Raw genomic sequence first — 20,252 nt, 5'->3', positions numbered from 1 at the left:
CATCTTCCCACTGTCAGCCTCTGGACATCCTGGAAAATAATACAGGAAAGATCATCCAACATGCATCCCAACTTATCCATACCTGTATTCCCACTGTCAGTCTCTGGACATCCTGGAAAACTGGGGAAAAGATGACGGGAGAGATCATACAACCCACATCCCAACTAATCCATACCTGTCTTCCCACTGTCAGCCTCTGGACGTCCTGGAAAATTAGGGAAAAGAATACAGGAGAGATCAACACTACACTGTCCACAATACACCTCTATAATAAAACATGATATCAGAACAGTAACTGAAGTACCTGTCTCTGGGATACAAGAGCTGTGTCCCCCTCTGGAATCGAACCCTGAACTCTGCAACCCACCGGTCCTAATCCCAGCTCAGCACTGCGAAGCTGCTGTTTCACAGACCACATGCAGCTGGACTGAGAGAAAGAGCCGAGCAGAGAGACGCCACAGAGGAAGAAATACAGACAGCAGAGAGCTCCTCACCTCCCTCCCAACTCCCTGTCCACACCTGTCTTCCCACTGTCAGCCTCTGGACATCCTGGAAAACTGGGGAAAAGAATACAGGAAAGATCATTCAACCTACATCCCAACTAATCCACACCTGTCTTCCCACTGTCAGCCTCTCGACATCCTGGAAAACTGGGGAAACGAGAGACTGGAGAGAGCATCCACTCCCATCTTCCCACTGTCAGCCTCCGGTCATCCTGGAAAACTGGGGAAAAGATGACAGGAGAGATCTTACAACCCACATCCCAACTAATCCACACCTGTCTCCCCACTGTCAGCCTCTGGACGTCCTGGAAAACAGGAGAGAACATGCAAATGGCATCCATACCTGCCTTCCCACTGCACATCCTGGAAAATTAGGTTATGGAATGCAGGAGAGACCATCCAATCTGTATATCCATACCTGTCATCCTAGAGGCTGTCGGCCTGTGGACACCCTGGAAAACACAGGAGAGAGTCCAATCAGCATACTTACCTGTCTTTCCACTGTCAACATCTGGACAGCCAGGAAAATCAGGGAAAAGAATAAATGAGTCTAAATTCGATCCCAACTCCACACCTGTCTTCCCACTGTCAGCCTCTGGACAATTAGGAAAACAAGAGACTGGAGAGAGCATCTAACCTCCATCACAACTCCCCATCCACTCCCATCTTCCCACTGTCAGCCTCCGGACATCCTGGAAAATAATACAGGAAAGATCATCCAACATGCATCCCAACTAATCCATACCTGTCTTCCCACTGTCAGCCTCCGGACATCCTGGAAAACTAGGGAAACGAGAGACTGGAGAGAGCATCCACTCCCATCTTCCCACTGTCAGCCTCTGGACATCCTGGAAAACTGGGGAAAAGAATACAGGAGAGATCTTACAACCCACATCCCAACTAATCCATACCTGTCTTCCCACTGTCAGCCTCTGGACAATCAGGAAAACTAGGGAAACGAGAGACTGGAGAGAGCATCTAACCTCCATCACAACTCCCCATCCACTCCCATCTTCCCTCTGTCAGCCTCTGGACATCCTGGAAAACAACACAGGAGAGAGTCCAATCATCATACATACCAGTCTTTCCACTGTCAACATCTGGACAGCCAGGAAAATCAGGGAAAAGAATAAATGAGTCTAAATTAGATCCCAACTCCACACCTCTCTTCCCACTGTCAGCCTCTGGACAATCAGGAAAACTAGGGAAACGAGAGACTGGAGAGAGCATCTAACCTCCATCACAACTCCCCATCCACTCCCATCTTCCCTCTGTCAGCCTCTGGACATCCTGGAAAACTGGGGAAAAGATGACAGGAGAGATCATGCATATTGGCATCCATACCTGCCTTCCCACTGCACATCCTGGAAAATTAGGTTACGGAATGCAGGAGAGAAAATCCAATCTGTATATCCATACCTGTCATCCTAGAGGCTGTCAGCCTGTGGACATCCTGGAAAACTGGGGAAAAGAATACAGGAGAGATCATTCAATCCACATCCCAACTAATCCACACCCGTCTTCCCACTGTCAGCCTCTGGACATCCTGGAAAATGTGGGAGTTAATACAGCAGAGAGCATCCAACCTGCATCTGAACTCCTCATCCAGCCCGCTGTGATGTTGCTCACACTTTTGAGAGACAAAGCAGGAGGAGTCCTCTTGGGGCTCCAGATCTCCACCTGGACCAGGGGCACCAGCAGCTCTTCATCACCATCGTCATCCTCACAGGCTCCAGCAGGCAGGAGGAGGAGGGGGTGGCATGTGTCTACTTTAGGGACTTCCTGTTTCCCTAATTCAGGAATAAGACCATCTGGTTTCACTGACTAAAAACCACAATTACCCACCAGTATGGGATATAAACAATTATTCAGGAAAAGCACTGCTGGTTTGTCTGGTTTAGGGACCCTAGTTGGACAATTACCAACCAGTGTGGCAGATATCACAGTTATTCTGGAAAACCTGTGTCTGGGTGAGTGACTATACCAGTAAACCAGGAACCAGCACAGTGAATATATACAGTCATCACTGTGGACAGGAACTGTCTGGTTCAGGGACGAGACCACACAGCTGACAACCAGAAAGGGTGAACTGATTCAGGAAAGACGTCATCTGGTTTAGGGACAAGGCAGTACAGTTAAGAAAGAGTATGGTGATTGTGTAATAATTATTCAGGAAAAACACCATCTGCTTCACTGGAAAGTAAAATTAATAACCAGTCCAGTGCATATATAACACACATTATCATTACACCATCTGGTTTAGTGATGAGACTGTACAATTACCAACCACTATGGTGAATACATACTGTAGGATAATTAATGAGGAAAAGCTTAATGATTTAGTGACTCCAAAGTAAAATTAACAACCAGTAGAGTGAATATAAGATTATTAATAAGGAAAAAGACTGTTTGGTATAATGACTAGAAAGTACAATTATTAACCAGCACAGTACAGAGAATATAGAAGATAATTAATAAGGAGAAACTGTCCAGTTTAGTGACTAGAAATTAAAGTTAACAACCTAATAACCAGTAAAGTGAATATGCAACCTAAGTCATCATGAAAAACACGGTCTGGTTCAGTGACTAGACAGAAAATTTAACAGCCAGTACAGTGAATAGAGAGCATAATAATGGAAAACTGTCTGGATTGCGATTGGAAATTAACAAAAAGGGAGAATAATTAATACATTATTATTCAGGAAAATCTGTCCGATTTAGTGACCAGAAACTACAATTAACAACGGTGAAAATATAATATAACTAATAAGGAAGAACTCCATCTGGTTTAGTGACAAAGCAGTCAAATTAAAAACCAGTACAGAGAAAATAATAATAATCATAATAATAATAATACAGGAGAGATCATCCAACATGGATCCCAACTAATCCACACCTGTCTTCCCACTGTCAGCCTCGGGAAAACTGAGGAAAAGAATACAGGAGAGATCATACAACCCACATCCCAACTAATCCATACCTGTCTTCCCACTGTCAGCCTCTGGACATCCTGGAAAACTGGGGAAAAGAATACAGGAGAGATCATTCAACCTACATCCCAACTAATCCACACCTGTCTTCCCACTGTCAGCCTCTGGACATCATGGAAAATCTGGGAGTTAATACAGCAGAGAGCATCCAACCTGCATCTGAACTCCTCATCCAGCCCGCTGTGATGTTGCTCACGCTTTTGAGAGACAAAGCAGGAGTCCTCTTGGGGCTCCAGATCTCCACCTGGACCAGGGGCACCAGCAGCTCTTCATCACCATCGTCATCCTCACAGGCTCCAGCAGGCAGGAGGAGGAGGAGGAACATCCTGGCCGTCTCCCAGAGACGACTCCTGCTCCACCCCCTCAGAGAGCGCGGATCCGGATCGGTCCGGTCTGCTCCCAGTGGGATCGTGGAAGACCAGCGTCGCCTGCGAGGGAGCCTCACCTGCCCTTCAGGACCAGTCAAGCAGACCCCCTTGTCCTCTACCTGCAGGTGTGGGGGCGCCCTCTCCAGCGGGGGACAGTGTTACCCCACTCCCAGTCCCTCCCTGCGTCTGGTGGGAATAAACAGGCCTGAAGGCAGCCTGTGCTCCACCGAGTCCCGACTGCTCCGGCCCAGAGCTGCTGTGCTGGAGAAACACAGGCGTGTTGTCCACAGGCTCTCTTCCTCACCTCCTCCTCCTCACACCCCCGGGCTCCTCCTCCTCCTGACACCCCCGGGTGTCCAGGCACTGGGCTCTATTCATCATTATAATCATCTGTGACTGACCAGTGTCAAGAAAAAATAACTCATAAATGAAAATAACCATCCCAGTGGACACCCACTGCAGACACTGGCTGGTTTAGTGACAGCTGTAGAATGAATGACCAGTACAGGGAATATATAACAGTTTTCATAAAAAAACTACCTGCTTCAGTGACTGGACAGTGCAATTTACAACCAGCAGGGTTACAACCAGCAGAACATAATTAATAAGGAAAAACTCCATCCGGTTTAGTGACTTAAAATTAACACCCAGTAGGGTGAATACAGAACTTGAGTATTTATGAAAAACATCTGGTTGAGGGACTAGAAAGCACAATTAAACAGTGCAGTGAATATACCAGGTAATTAATATGGACAAACTTTCTGGATTAGTAATTAGAAATTAAAATTAACAACCAGCACAGTGAATACACAACAGAATTCACAAAAACCCATCTAGTTTAGTGACTCCAGTACAATCAGCAGTCAGGACAAGGACTATATCACAGACCTGTCAGTACTCAGGAAAACCCATCTAGTTTAGTGACTACAGTACAATCAGCAGTCAGGACAGGGACTATATCACAGACCTGTCAGTACTCAGGAAAACCCATCTAGTTTAGTGACTCCAGTACAATCAGCAGTCAGGACAGGGACTATATCACAGACCTGTCAGTACTCAGGAAAACCCATCTAGTTTAGTGACTCCAGTACAATCAGCAGTCAGGACAGGGACTATATCACAGACCTGTCAGTACTCAGGAAAACCCATCGAGTCCCAACTGCTCCGGCCCAGAGCTGCTGTGCTGGAGAAACACAGGCGTGTTGTCCACAGGCTCTCTTCCTCACCTCCTCCTCCTCACACCCTGGGTGTCCAGGCACTGGGCTCTATTCACCATGAGAATAATGGAAAAACTGTGTCTAGTTTAGTGACCAACAATGAAACTTAACCAGTACAGTGAATAAATACCATACGTGTTCATGAAGAACACCAGCGTTTCAGTGACTGGACAGAACAGAGGACGTACAAGACAGTTCATGAGGACAAACTGTCCGGCTTCGTGACTAGAAATGAAAAACACCCACCAGTCCAGGGAACACAGAACAGTCAGGAACAACACCGTCCAGCTCACTAATTAGACAATCAACAACCATGGTGAATATATACCAGAATATTTCAGGAAAACCCCTGCCTGCTGTAGTGACTAGAAATTAACATTAACACAGCACAGTGAATATGACTCGTGAAAAACACTGGATACCTCTGTGGCTAAACAGTGATATTCAGAGCCAGTACCGTGAATATAGAATATAATTAATACGGAAAAGCTCTGTCCGGTTTAGTGACTAGAAATTAAAATTAACAACCAGTACCGTGAATAATGAACACTTATTCAGGAAAAACTCCGTCGGGTTTAGAGACTAATGAGAATAATTAACAACCAGGATGGTGAATATATACGACAATAACTCAAGAAGATCACAGCCTGGTTTAATGGCTACAAAACAATTAATAAACAGTAGAGTGAAGATATAACACGAGTATTCATGGAAAACACCGTCTGGTTCTGTGACTACAGTCCAATCAACACCCAGCACGGGGAATATAGAACATAATTAATAAGGAAAAACTGTCCGGTTTAGTGACTAGTCTGTATAATTAATAATATGGACTGTGAACAATTATTCAGGAAAACCCGTCTGGTTCAGTGACTAGACAGTATAATTAACACCCAGCACAGTGAATATAACAACTATTAAAAGACAAATACTGTCTGGTTTAGCTACAAGAAATTAAAATTTAACAACCAGTGCGGCGAATATATCACATAAATATTCAGGAATAACACCGTCTGGTTTACCGATTAGACAGTAATATTAAAAACCAGTACCGTGAATATAGAACATAATTAATACGGAAAAGCTCTGTCCGGTTTAGTAACTAGAAATTAAAATTAACCACCAGTACTGTGAATATAGAATATAACTAACACGGAAAAGCTCTGTCCAGTTTAGTGACTAGAAATTAAAATTAACAACCAGTACCGTGAATATAGAATATAATTAATAAGGAAAAACTCCATCCGGTTTAGTAACTAGAAATTAAAATTAACACCCAGTACCATGAATAATGAACACTTATTCAGGAAAAACTCCGTCGGGTTTAGAGACTAATGAGAATAATTAACAACCAGGACGGTGAATATATACGACAATAACTCAGGAAGATCACAGCCTGGTTTAATGGCTACAAAACAATTAATAAACAGTAGAGTGAAGATATAACACGAGTATTCATGGAAAACACCGTCTGGTTCTGTGACTACAGTCCAATTAACACCCAGCACGGGGAATATAGAACATAATTAATACGGAAAAACCGTCCGGTTTAGTGACTATTCAGTATAATTAACAACCAGTACCGTGAATACAGAACATTATTAATACGGAAAAGCTCTGTCCGGTTTAGTGACTAGTCAGTATAATTTACACCCAGTACCGTGAATATAGAACATAATTAATAAGGAAAAACTCTGTCCGGTTTAGTGATTAGTCAGTATAATTAACACCAGTACGGTGCGGTGAATATATAACAATAATGAAAGACAAATACTGTCTGGTTTAGCTAGAAAAACTTAACCACCAGTCCAGAAAATCTCACATAAATATCCAGAAATAACACCGTCTGTCCGGTTTAGTGACTAGTCTGTATAATTAATAACCAGTACCGTGAATATAGAACATAATTAATAAGAATAAACTGTCTGGTTTAGTGACTAGTCTGTATAATTAATAACCAGTACCGTGAATATAGAACATAATTAATAAGAATAAACTGTCTGGTTTAGTGACTAGTCTGTATAATTAATAACCAGTACCGTGAATATAGAACATAATTAATAAGGAGAAGCTCTGTCCGGTTTAGTGACTCGTCTGTATAATTAACACCCAGCACAGTGAAAATTATTAAAGACAAATACTGTCTGGTTAAGCTACAATAAATTAAAATTAACAACCAGGACAGCGAATATATCACATAAATATTCAGGAATAACACCGTCTGGTTTACTGATTAGACAGTAATATTAACAACCAGTACCGTGAATAATGAACATAATTAATAAGGAAAAACTCTGTCCGGTTTAGTGACTAGTCGGTATAATTAACAACCAGTACCGTGAATATAGAATATAATTAATAAGGAAAAACTCCATCCGGTTTAGTAACTAGAAATTAAAATTAACAACCAGTACCGTGAATAATGAACACTTATTCAGGAAAAACTCCGTCGGGTTTAGAGACTAATGAGAATAATTAACAACCAGGACGGTGAATATATACGACAATAACTCAGGAAGATCACAGCCTGGTTTAATGACTACAAAACACAATTAATAAACAGTAGAGTGAATATATAACGAGTATTATGGAAAACACCGTCTGGGTCTGCGACTACAGTCCAATTAACACCCAGCACGGGGAATATAGAACATAATTAATACGGAAAAACTGTCCGGTTTAGTGCCTATTCAGTATAATTAACAACCAGTACCGTGAATACAGAACATTATTAATACGGAAAAGCTCTGTCCGGTTTAGTGACTAGTCTGTATAATTAACACCCAGCACAGTGAAAATAACAATTATTAAAGACAAATACTGTCTGGTTTAGCTACAAGAAATTTAAATTAACAACCAGGACAGCGAATATATCACATAAATATTCAGGAATAACACCGTCTGGTTTACTGATTAGACAGTAATATTAAGAACCACTACCGTGAATATAGAATACATTAATAAGGAAAAACTCTGTCCGGTTTAGTGATTAGTCAGTATAATTAACACCAGTACAGTGTTATAGGTGAATATAACAATAATTAAAGACAGATACTGTCTGGTTTAGCTACAAAAACCTAACCACCAGTCCAGAAAATCTCTCATAAATATCCAGGAATAAACCCGTCTGGCTCAGTGACCAGACAGTATAATTAAGAACCAGCTGGGTGAATATACTGTATAAGAAAATGGGCTGGAACAACTTCCGTACGGATTAGTGACTGAACAGTAATATTGAGAACCAGTACCGTGAACACAGACCATAACTAACACGGAGAAGCTCTGTCCGGTTCGGCGACTAGAAATTAAAATGAAGACCCAGTACCGTGAATACAGAACAAGTGTTCGTGAAAACCGCTGTGTGGCTCAGTGACTCACAGCACAACTCACAACCAGCCGGGAAGACCTCAGAACAAGGGAAAGCGCCGCTTGTTCTTCTTCACTAAATAAACAGCCAGGCACACACGTAATAAATCTACCAGTGCAGTAAAAACCTTTCTTACTGACGGGTACAGGGAACATCCGAGGAGAGCAGGACGCCGATACTCGTCTGTTTGACGAAGTAGCGTCGAGCGCCCTTCCGCTCCTCAATTAAACAGGAGAGGCCACTTCCGCTCCTCAATTTAACAGCAGAGTCCACTTCCGCTCCTCAATTTAACAGCAGAGTCCACTTCCGCCCCTCAATTAAACAGTAGAGCACACTTCTGCCCCTCAATTAAACGGGAGATTATTCATTGTAATATAGATATAATTTATATATGATAAATCTCAATCTGTCCGTAAATCTCTTTTTAATTCCTTTAAAAGATATTTGTGCTTCTTTTCCTAAATAACCAAAACAGCAATCAAAAATTGTGAGGCAAATTAATAAAATTATGATAAAACCAGATAAAGTCACAGGCAGTCCTGATTGGTTCCTAGTAACACGAAGGCAGTCCTGATTGGATCCCAGCTAACACTCAGGCAGTCCTGATTGGTTCACAGCTAACACACAGGCAGTCCTGATTGGATCCCAGCTAACACACAGGCAGTCCTGATTGGATCCCAGCTAACACACAGGCAGTCCTGATTGGTTCCTAGTAACACGAAGGCAGGCCTGATCGGTTCACAGCTTGGTTCTGGACAGGCTGCGCACTGGGCCGGTGTGCTCAGGCAGACTCCTGTCTCGGCTCTGGTGTCGTCAGTCAGGATGAGAGAGGCTGCAGGCAGGACTGAGGATTTGTGTGTGTGTGTGTGTGTGAGCGCAGGCACAAGTATTTCTGAATCTGCCAGAACCCAGGTTTAGAAAACGTGGTCACGAAACCAACACTGGAAGAGACGTCCATCTACTTTCTCACGGCTTTATCCAGGACAGGGGCACAGGGAGCTGGGGTCTATCCCAGCACACACTGGGAGCAAGGCAGGGTACGGCCTGGACAGGACCCCAGCCCCTCTCTGGACACCAGTCCATCACAGGACACCAGCCCCTCCCTGGACACCAGTCCATCACAGGATCCCAGCCCCTCCCTGGACACCAATCCATCACAGGACCCCAGCCCCTCCCTGGACACCAGTCCATCACAGGATCCCAGCCCCTCACTGGCCACCAGCCCAGTAGTGAGAGTACTGTTAGTTCAATTGAGAGTATTGTATAAGTATTGTGAGAGTGATAAGAATACCGTGAGAGTATTGAGGCAGTACTGAGAGTACTGTTAGTTCAATTTAGAGTATTGTGTTAGTATTGTGAGAGCATTGTGCGAGCGATAAGAATACGGTGAGAGTATCGAGGCAGTACTGAGAGTACTGTTAGTCCAGTTGAGAGTATTGTGAGAGTGATAGGAATAGCGTGAGAGTGTTGAGGTCTTACCGAGAGTACTGTTAGTTCAATTGAGAATATTGTATAAGTATTGTGAGAGTGTTGTGAGAGTGTTGTGAGAGTGATAAGAATACGGTGAGAGTATTGAGGCAGCACTGAGAGTACTGTTAGTCCAGTTGAGAGTATTGTGAGAGTATTGTATGAGTATGGTGAGATTATTGTGAGAGTGATGAGAATACTGTGAGAGTACTGAGGTAGTACTGAGAGTACTTTTAGTCCAGTTGAGAATATGATGAGAGTATTGTATGAGTATGGTGAGAGTATTGTGATAGTGATGAGAATACTGTGAGAGTACTGAGGTAGTACTGAGAGTACTGTTAGTCCAGTTGAGAGTATGGTGAGAGTATTGTAGGAGTATGGTGAGAGTATTGCAGGAGTATTGTGAGATTATTGTGAGAGTGATACAAATACCGTGAGAGCACTGAGGCAGTACTGAGAGTACTGTTAGTCCAGTTGAGAGTATTGTATGAGTATGGTGAGATTATTGTGAGTGATGAGAATACTGTGAGAGTACTGAGGTAGTACTGAGAGTACTGTTAGTCCAGTTGAGAGTATGGTGAGAGTATTGTATGAGTATTGTATGAGTATGGTGAGATTATTGTGAGAGTCCTGAGGTAGTACTGAGAGTACTGTTAGTTCAGTTCAGCTGTATTGTAGTCAAGTGTATTCAGCAGTTCAAGCAGTCCATGACAATTTAGTACCAACGTGTGGTTAATAAACTTCTATCCTCGGTCTCAGTATGTTTCAATCTTCTTTAGATCCACAATATTTTTAGGTTACATTTCTGTGATTAAGGTTTAATTCAAATGCAGATTTAAAGACGAATAGTTTATAAATACGAGCCTGCAATCAGGAGTATCTTAGCAACAGCAGTGTGGGACAGTTTCGGTTTTTTTCATTGGCCGATGGAGAGAGAGGGAGGGAGGGGTTCCACCTCTCTGCTGCTGAGAGTCAGATTGAACTTTTTATACGTTTTCATCAGCGAGCGGTTCGAGGATCCAGGACTTTAGCAACAAAATGACATTCTTCCAGGTCCTAGGTGTGTTTCTGGCAGCTGCCTGGTGTGGGGTTCGTGCTAATGGTAAGTAAACACTGTTTTCTTACTCTACCAAAAACAAACAAACAAACAAACAAACAAACAAAACAACATTGTAATATCGGATCATTTATCATAATCTGTCGTGTGGACTTGAGCGGGATATTTTTATTTGCACATTTGTAACCTTTCTGCAAAAGCTTGGATCTTCCTGGTAAGTGTGGCGGTGTCACAGAGCCCTCACTCTGCGGGCAGAGTGGACAAGGGAAGACCCGTCCGTCCACCTCGCAGAACGCTCCTGCTGTGAACCGGCAGTACAACCTGAAGAAGCTGCGTCGTATCTGATCAAACTATTTTGGTTTCTCTTGCAGTTCTGCATCATGGCTTCCTTTTAACTGCCTGCCAGTCCAACGTCACTAGAACTTTAAGTGAGTTGCAGCTGGATGGGGAGGGGGTCGCCTACATAGATTTTGACCGGGAAGAGGTGGTCATGACGCTCCCACAGTTCGCAGACCCCATCAGCCCTGGTGGGGAGTGGGTGCCACTGGCCCTGGGTAACAGGGAGTTCTGCAGAAACAACCTGATGAAAGTGGCAAAGGCCGAAGGATACCCTCCGGAGAGGAAGGGTGAGGTGGCAACAGTCTTGTTTATTTATCGTCTCCCCCATTCCTTACTCCACCAGCGCGTCGTGCTTTCAGACCTGTACCGCTCTAAACCAGACACGTATACCTCAGCCTGTGCCTCGTCCACACCAGCTGTCCTTCTGCTGGGAAGCATCCTTACAGCGGGATGTCACAGGATGGGGAACAGGCTGCCCAGCCCTGTGGTTGAAGCCGATACCCTGGCTTCTCTCCAGACACAGCTGGGTGAGCTCCTCCAGTCAGGACAGGAGGCTCTTCTGTACACAGAGGGGGGCGGGGGTGGGGAACAAGCTGCCCAGCCCTGTGGTTGAAGCCGATACCCTGGCTTCTCTCCAGACACAGCTGGGTGAGCTCCTCCAGTCAGGACAGGAGGCTCTACTGTACACAGAGGGGGGTGGGGGTGGGTAACAGGCTGCCCAGCCCTGTGGTTGAAGCCGATACCCTGGCTTCTCTCCAGACACAGCTGGGTGAGATCTAACAATCATCAGACCAGAGCAGACAGGAGGTCACCACTCCGGCCCAGGACCATAACTTTCATCTGTTTCTCCTACATAATTGTGATTTTAAAGACAAGGATTGACTATGAACTCCCCAGGTCTGAAGGGTAATTTGACAACTGAGAATGAGGAGCCCAGAGCTGTGTCAGTAAGGAAACTGTGGATGATGTCATCAGTACCTTCGTCCATCCAGCATGGTGAGACCATTTCTGCATGCCCTCAGATGCGCCTACTGCGATGGTGTACCCCAGAGACAGCGTCGAGCTGGGGAAGCCCAACACGCTCATCTGCTCCGTCACGGACTTCCACCCGATGGGTATCGGGGTGACCTGGACCCACAACGACAGGCCAGTCACCGAGGGCGTCACCCAGACCACACCGCTCTCTGGGAGAGACTTCAGCTTCAAGGTCTTCTCCTTCCTGCCCTTCACACCCCGGCTGGGCGACGTCTACTCCTGCCAGGTGCAGCACAGCGCCCTGCCCGAGCCCCTCGCCAGACTCTGGGGTGAGTGCAGGGCTCCCTCTGACGCCGCCGTCCAGAGACGCTTCCCTCGGCGAGACAGACGCGCTCAGACGGTCCCCCCAGTGGGGCTGTGTTTTCCCTAAGTGTTGCCTGTGTCGCTACAGTGACAAGAATGAGATAAGAGGTTTGTACTGATTCCGTGTCCTGGGAAGAGCTGTGGGCGTGGAGCAGTGATTTCAGTAAATGAAAGATGTTCTCTAACAGTGACAAGTCCGTCTCACCTGGCCGAGTCTGACCAGTGTTAGAAATCAGCTCTGCACGTCAAACACAAGCTCCTGTCTTGAAGTAACGTGCTGGAGAGAAGCCCTGTGTGTCCTTCTGCAGAGAGCCAGAGCAGGGGGTGACAGGGCCACCCTGCTCAACAAGGGGGACAGCGACTGTGTCATCATGTCATTTGTCCAACTACAGAGGTGGAGACGGAGACGGGGACAGAGTCTGACATCGGGCCGACAGCGTTCTGCGTGGCGGGCCTGACCCTGGGGCTGCTGGGAGTGGCAGCCGGGACCTTCTTCCTCATCAAGGGCAGCAGCTGCAACTGAGAGCAGGTACTGGTGTGAAGTGTGTAGCCCCCCACTGGACACCAGCCCCCCACTGGACACCAGCCCCCCACTGGACATCAGCCCCCCACTGGACATCAGCCCCTCCCTGGACACCAGCTCAACACTGGACACCAGCTCAACACTGGACACCAGCCCCTCCCTGGACACCACTCCAACACTGGACACCAGCCCCTCCCTGGACACCAGCCCCTCCCTGGACACCAGTCCAACACGGGACACCAGTCCAACACGGGAGAACATGCAGACTCCACACAGACGGCACCCAGGAACTGAACCCAGGGCCCAGCAATGCTAAACACTGCACCACTGTGCCAAGTACTTCCATGTAGAAATAGAAAAACAGAGGTACAGTAAATGAGCCCCAGTTTTCCTTTTCTTCGCCTGTGCATCAGAAACTCGTTAGAAGATGTGACGATAGAGACGTTTTTATAACGGATTGGAACATTTTACAAGGATAAATCGCCCATTAAATGTGTTGCATTTTGTGAGGAAAGTAATGTGATATTTGTTCTTTAAAGTTTATTGATGTAAATTCTTTAAAACAATGATTAAGAAAATAAATTTGATTTTGTAAAAGTTTACTCAACAGAAACATGGAGAATTGTTTTTAAGTACTTAGATATGCAAAAGTAAACACATGTGATAAGTACTTCTATTTCACAGAGAAAACAGCTTAATGATTTTTAATTGCATTTCCTGTTCAACAACAGTAATCTCATATTTGACACATATATGAGGATATTGAGTAGCTCTTGTTGTATCGCAATGCTTCTGTCCTCTTCATTGGTAAAGGTTTATTCTGTCCTGAGTGAACAACAGACTGTATAGTACACACGCAGTAAAACATGGGCTAAATGTAACAAATACAAAATAAAATGACTTGAGACGTGTCTGGAATTTAAATTGAGTAGGGGTGTCACCCCAGTGTCCAGGTCTTGACCCATCATGGCCTCCTGATCACCCCCCTCTCTGAACTGGCCTCATCCCTCTGCTCTCCTCCCCCTGAGAGCTGCTGTGTGTGAGAGGACTGGAGCCTCATGCAGGTGGGGTACACACTGGTGGAGCAGGAGGGGATCCCCGTTACTGTCCAGAGCTCCGAGGGGAGAGCCCAGAGGAGAGCTCCAGAAGTCTGAGGAACTATAGTGTCTTGTACTATATGTGCAGGGACTGTAAGCAAGCCTAGTTTTCAGCAGCTGCTTCCCTCAGACACAGATGTTGCAACAGCTCAGCGCCTGTTGATTGGTGCTCTGTATTTACCTCACAGAGAGGAAGAATTAGCAGCCTGTCCTCTTCCTGCACACTTCCTCAGCACTGCTCCTGCTCTCGAGATGTGGGCTCAACAGGCCCTGTGCCGTCTCCAGCTGCTGGCTGTGTTTTCAGGGTTCCACTGGGGCCACGGAGATCACTGTGGAGTGGGTAAGTCACATGTTTTCCTGTGAAACATGAGAACGATGACATTTGGAAGAAACGTCAAATTTGTCATGAAACAAATATCTATCTGTCTATCTCGCGTGTAAATGCACGTCCTTTTCAGAACATGAAACACATTTTTAGCAGGGACGTTTGACGTTCCAGTGAGAGGGTGTTCAGGCAGTCCGCTGTACACCTGCAGCAGGAAGTAACTGTACAGCCCCTCGCTGCGGTCGAGTGTGTCAGGACCCATCTCGGTTTGACACCGTTGGGTACAGGTGCAGGCTGGTGCCGCTGTGTCGTCAGAACCGCCACTTTAGGGTGGGGGGGGTCTTCTCCGGGTGCCGGATGAGAAGGCCCCTGTCCCGGCGGCTCTGTGGACTGCTGTCCAGATCAGACCCCTGACCCCTGAGCTGGATCTCCTCCTTCGCCGCGTTGTACAGTCCCCTCGGGACGCTGGACAGGGGACGGCTTTCAGTGCAACAGTGAGCTGGTGTGGCGCGCAGGAGACTGGACCTGCGGTAAGGGACAAGACGACTCCAGGGAACTGCAGCAGCAGGGCAGCCAGGTCGTCAGCTGAAGGAAAGACAATGGAGGGAACGTCTCAAGAACAAACTGTTTTTTCAAACTGACAGCAGTTCTGGAACGAAAATGATTTGTGACTTTTTTACTAATAAGGACAAACTAATGCTGCAGTTTGTACCTGCAATAGCAGTACGTACAGGTGTGTCCAGTGGTGCCAGCATGTTCTGAGTTTCTGCAGAAATTTAACCTAAAATGTGCTCAGATCCTCATCTTAACTGAACTGATCATCCTAGAGGTTCACATACTTTTTCCGACAAAGACATTTAATGCCGGATCATTTTGATCAATCAGTAAATGAAAAGGTATATCCTTTTGTGTGTTATGTGTTTTATAGGGTTCTCTTGATCTGTTTTCATGACTTAGATGAAGATCTGATCACATGTTAGGTCAAATTTATGCAGAAATGTGGGAAAGGGTTCCCAGACTTTCTAGCACCACTGAACACATAACAGTGTTACTGCATCCAAAAGACAGGAGACTGCACCTGTGCTGCTGCTGTGCGGAACTCTGGGCCGCATCAGGAGAGCAGAGAGGGGTCTGGCCATCGTCAAGAAATCCCCATTGTATTTTCAGATCAGATTGTCTCGATTGGCCCGGGCAAACAGCAATCGAACAACCTGGGTGGCTCTTCTGCAGCTGATGAACACCCCAGGGAAGGTCCTGGGGCTTCACTGAACACAGACTCTCTCTCTCTAATGCCAGGGGCTCAAACCCAGTCTGACAGTCTGAGAATAACAAGGTTGTGTCGGATCTACAGTACGTCGATTTCTAATGTGTCGCAAACGTGCTCTTGCTGGGAAACCAGTGGCCAAATAAAAACGAAATCCGCGATGGAGCTTGACTGTAACACACCTGCTGGACATCATGACACTGAAGACGATGTCTGTTCTGTGTTTCAGAGGGACATGTCTACCAGTTTTCAGGTTCGTGTCAGTTCAGTTCGAGGAGCCCGGATGACGTCGTCTACGTTGAGAGTTATGTCTTTGAGAGAAAGGAGTTGATTCACTATGACAGCCGGGCGGGTCAGTTTGTGGGGTACACTGAGTACGGGGCGAAGGTCGCAGAGAGGTGGAACAGCGATCCGCAGTCGAAGGCGAGAGTGGTGACTATCAGGAACACCTTCTGCAAACCCAATCTTGAGCTCGCCTACGACCATATCCTGGAGAAGACAGGTGAGCCTCAGCTCTCGTGGGCCGGCCTGTGTGTGTCCGCCGCCCGCTGCTCTCGCGACCGTGACCGAGCTCTTTCTCACTGCGCCATGCCTGCCAGTCGCAGTGTTTATTTCGCTGGCACACTGCCGGGTTATTTCACAAAACTTTCCCCTCAAATAAAGGCGTTGAATTCAGGATCCTGTGCTCAGAATCGCTGCTCCTGCCCCACTCGGGCAGACTGAGGGAGCTGGAAATGGGGCTCTCGGCCAGCCCAGCTCAGAGGGCCGTCCTCCGTGCTGCTGCGGGTCTTGAAGTGATCTGATGAGGACCACAGCGCCCTGCCCTGTCTGTGGGCCCCCTGACGGCCTCGTCACAGATCAGACAGCTGCTGCTCGCCCCGCCTGTGACTCACCCACAGCGGCTTTGTGATCGTCATGAGGAAACTCAGGATCGTGTAATCCCCGTTCAACAAGCTGGGTTCTGCTTGCGTTGGTCTGCCTGGTCCTTTCAGGGGACTGTTTTGCAATACAAGCTCCACTGAATGTGTGCAGGTAGCCTCTCCCCCTGTCTGGGTGGGGTCTGGGCTCTGTGTCCAGGGTTGCTGAAGAGATCTGATCCGCTCTGATCTCACCGCTGTGCTGTGGCCTGGTCTTCCCTGCCAGTGGCGCCCTCGGTGAGGATCTCCCAGGGCAGGCTGGGGGGCCCCGGCCAGCCCACCACGCTGGCCTGCCACGTGCTGGGGTTCTACCCACAGCTCGTCAACGTCACCTGGCTGAGGGGGCGGGCGCCGGTGACGCGGGACGTGACCTCCACTGGCCTGCTGGCGGACGGGGACTGGCACTACCAGACCCACACCTACCTGGAGCTCGTGCCCAGGCCCGGAGAGACCCTCGCCTGCAGGGTGGAGCACAGCGGCCTCAGGGCGCCCCTGGAGATCACGTGGGGTGAGGCGCCCTCCTCTTCCTCCCTGCTTCAGCCCTGAGCACGCCGGCACGCTGGCCTGAGTCCCCTCCTCTTCCTCCCTGCTTCAGCCCTGAGCACGCCGGCACACTGGCCTGAATCCCCTCCTCTTCCTCCCTGCTTCAGCCCTGAGCACGCCGGCACGCTGGCCTGAATCCCCTCCTCTTCCTCCCTGCTTCAGCCCTGAGCACGCCGGCACGCTGGCCTGAATCCCCTCCTCTTCCTCCCTGCTTCAGCCCTGAGCACGCCGGCACGCTGGCCTGAATCCCCTCCTCTTCCTCGTTCTTCCTCTCATGTTGCCTCGGCACCCCGGTTCCCTCTGGGGGGGGTCAGTGAACCCCACTTCGCCACCTCGACCCCCTCTGGGGGGCTCCAGGGTGAGCCAGAGGGGACCCCCTGACTCCCAGGGGTGAGGCAGCGCCTGTCTCGCGACTCTCCGCGGGTCGGGGGGGTGTGTGTATTCGCGCGCGGTCCGGGAGCTGCTCTCCCACCCCGAGCCAGACTGAGGAGCAGGGGTCTCTGTCCTCTCCTTGCAGAGCCCCCGGCCCCCGGATCCCAGCGGAACCAGATCGTGATCGGAGCCTCGGGGCTCGTTCTGGGTCTCAGCCTCGCCCTGGCCGGAGGACTCTACTACAGGAAGAAATCCACAGGTACGGCGAGGCGGGCGAGGCGGCGTTTTCCAGAGGGAGACCGCAGGAGAACCAGGGAGAGAACAGCAGTGTGGTCCAGCCCCCTCTCACTCACCGGCAGACGAAGACGACCGATGGGGAGAACCGTGTAAATCAGTGGCATTCAAACTGCACAGTCAACCCCTGAGTGCGCGGGCTGGACGAAGAGTTTCTCTCCTGTGTGTTCTTCCTCAACCTTTTTCTCTTTCTCTTTCTGCAGGACGTGTACTGGTGCCAACAAGTTAAGGTAAGACACCATTGACTGACACACACTCACTCACACACCCTGGACAGGACACCAGCCCCTCACAGGACACACACACACACACACACTCACACACCCTGGACAGGACACCAGCCCCTCACAGGACACACACACACTCACTCACACACCCTGGACAGGACACCAGCCCCTCACAGGACACACACACACTCACTCACACACCCTGGACAGGACACCAGCCCCTCACAGGACACACACACACTCACACCCTGGACAGGACACCAGCCCCTCACAGGACACACACACACCCTGGACAGGACACCAGCAATGCTGACCCCTGCACCCCTATGCTGCCATGCAGTTAACATGCCCCTTACACTGGCTGGACGATTCTAAACTGGAACCGGTTTGATGTTAAACCAGCGGATGTGTTTGCAGACTCTAAAACTCCAACCCGAGCCGCTGAGTGAACAATGTTGGGTTCTGCTCGGACGGCTCTATGAATGTGTTTCATGAATCTCTGCTTCCGTTTAACAGACGCATCGGATCCTGAATGTGATTTCTGCACCTAAAACAACTCAGCAGACATCCGAACTGGACCGTCCTTCAATTAAGTAACCAAAAAACAAACTACATTATGAGGCAGCTTTTTACCCTTTTAATAACTGATACGAGTCATGGGATAGAGTGCTTTTGCAAGCTAGCGTTCCTGTGTGATCAGCTTTTACTCCATTTTTGACTCTGGGGTTCAGCTGTGAGCAGGGTGCCTGTGGTCTGACTCAGCTGGGGTCTCAGTCTTGGGGTCACCCTTCGGGCATTAATAAATCTCTTTTTACTGTGTACCACCTGAACCACTACAGTGCTGCCAAGAGGTTCCAGCATATCGGTGATCTCACGCAGCTTGTGTGAAATATTATACTGTTGAGATGCAAAGCATGTGTAGATCATTTCATGATTTCTGTTACTGTTTGAAGTTAGGGACACAAGACAGAGGTATGATATAGTGTACAGTTACTAAAGAAGCAGCACTAACTAACGCTCACTAACAGTGCATAGTACAGTGAAAAGTGTTTCTCATGAGTCTCTCAGGTGCAGTATATATAAATAGAACAGCAGACAAGACAGTAGACATCATCTCATATCATCATATACACAACACTCTGACTGAAGAAGCACTGCACCTGCATACCAGGCTCTTACTGGGAAACACTGCAGTACTGACACATCAACCAGGCTCTTACTGGGAAACACCTGCATACTGACACATCAACCAGGCTCTTACTGGGAAACACTGCAGTACTGACACATCAACCAGGCTCTTACTGGGAAACACTGCAGTACTGACACATCAACCAGACAATAACGGGGCAGTACCGACATAAGAACCACAGAAGTTCGTCCGTTAAATCTGAAATCCGTTAAATCGAGGAGTAACTGTACTAAAGGTTAAACCCAAACTGGCCCGTAGTTCATAGGGGAGACAAACTACTTTTTTTTTAAGAACTCAAAGAATTTATCTATCAGCTCAGTGTGGAACTAATCTTTTGTCTTCTTGTTAAAACAGTAATAAAATGCCATTTAAATGAATCTGGAGTTTTCAATGTGAAAATTATTTCATGAAAGGAATTTCCCAATAGTCCTGTTTAGTCTACAGAACCTGAGCACACAGTGTGCTTGAAATACCTGAGAAAGAAAATTCTGTGTGAGACCAGTACAGGATGTTGGTTTCAGTGTGAGACCAGTACAGGATGCTGGTTTCAGTGTGAGACCAGTACAGGATGTTGGTTTCTGTGTGAGACCAGTACAGGATGCTGGTATCTGTGTGAGACCAGTACAGGATGTTGGTTTCTGTGTGAGAATCATATACATAAAATATATTTTTTAAAACTAAGGTCTAGGAAATACTATATACTAATATCGTTATGGTGAAATACTGGGGTATGAAAGGCGCTATATAAGTGCTAAGAATTATCATATACTGATATTGTTATTATGGTGAAATACTGGGGCATGTAAGGCGCTATATAAGTGCTAGGACTTATTATATACTAATATTGTTATTATG

The 20,252-nt window shown here is 47.3% G+C and overlaps 1 protein-coding gene across 4 annotated transcripts; it reads left to right on the top strand.

Annotated features, from left to right (window-relative positions):
- The first annotated feature begins 10,513 nt into the window (after nucleotides 1-10,513).
- On the top strand, nucleotides 10,514-19,774 carry LOC102682616 (H-2 class II histocompatibility antigen, A-Q alpha chain-like). Of its 4 annotated transcripts, XR_011191608.1 has the most exons (8): nucleotides 13,086-13,175; nucleotides 14,455-14,606; nucleotides 16,085-16,357; nucleotides 16,999-17,280; nucleotides 17,833-17,946; nucleotides 18,185-18,211; nucleotides 18,725-19,379; nucleotides 19,421-19,774. XR_011191608.1 is itself a non-coding variant. In XM_069197982.1 (7 exons), the coding sequence occupies exons 2-7, from the start codon at nucleotides 14,519-14,521 to the stop codon at nucleotides 18,738-18,740; spliced, it is 708 nt and encodes a 235-aa protein (XP_069054083.1). In that variant the 5' UTR covers nucleotides 13,086-13,175; nucleotides 14,455-14,518; the 3' UTR covers nucleotides 18,741-19,774. The 4 variants fall into 4 exon arrangements, 3 of the variants coding, with proteins under 3 accessions (XP_069054082.1, XP_069054083.1, XP_069054081.1); XM_069197982.1 differs by having other exon boundaries at nucleotides 17,091-17,280; nucleotides 18,725-19,774; XM_069197980.1 differs by having other exon boundaries at nucleotides 18,725-19,774.
- Nucleotides 19,775-20,252: the final 478 nt, after the last annotated feature.

This window comes from Lepisosteus oculatus, chromosome 14 (assembly GCF_040954835.1).
Source record: "Lepisosteus oculatus isolate fLepOcu1 chromosome 14, fLepOcu1.hap2, whole genome shotgun sequence".
Taxonomy (NCBI): domain Eukaryota; kingdom Metazoa; phylum Chordata; class Actinopteri; order Semionotiformes; family Lepisosteidae; genus Lepisosteus; species Lepisosteus oculatus.
This window is presented reverse-complemented; position numbering and strand designations above follow the sequence as displayed.

Bases quoted from the DNA above. Each gene is read 5' to 3' on its own strand.
- LOC102682616 (XM_069197980.1), top strand. From the start codon at position 14,519: ATGTGGGCTCAACAGGCCCTGTGCCGTCTCCAGCTGCTGGCTGTGTTT. The intron at 14,607-16,084 runs GTAAGTCACATG...TCTGTGTTTCAG, and splicing joins CGGAGATCACTGTGGAGTGG to AGGGACATGTCTACCAGTTT. The intron at 17,281-17,832 runs GTGAGGCGCCCT...CTCTCCTTGCAG, and splicing joins GCCCCTGGAGATCACGTGGG to AGCCCCCGGCCCCCGGATCC.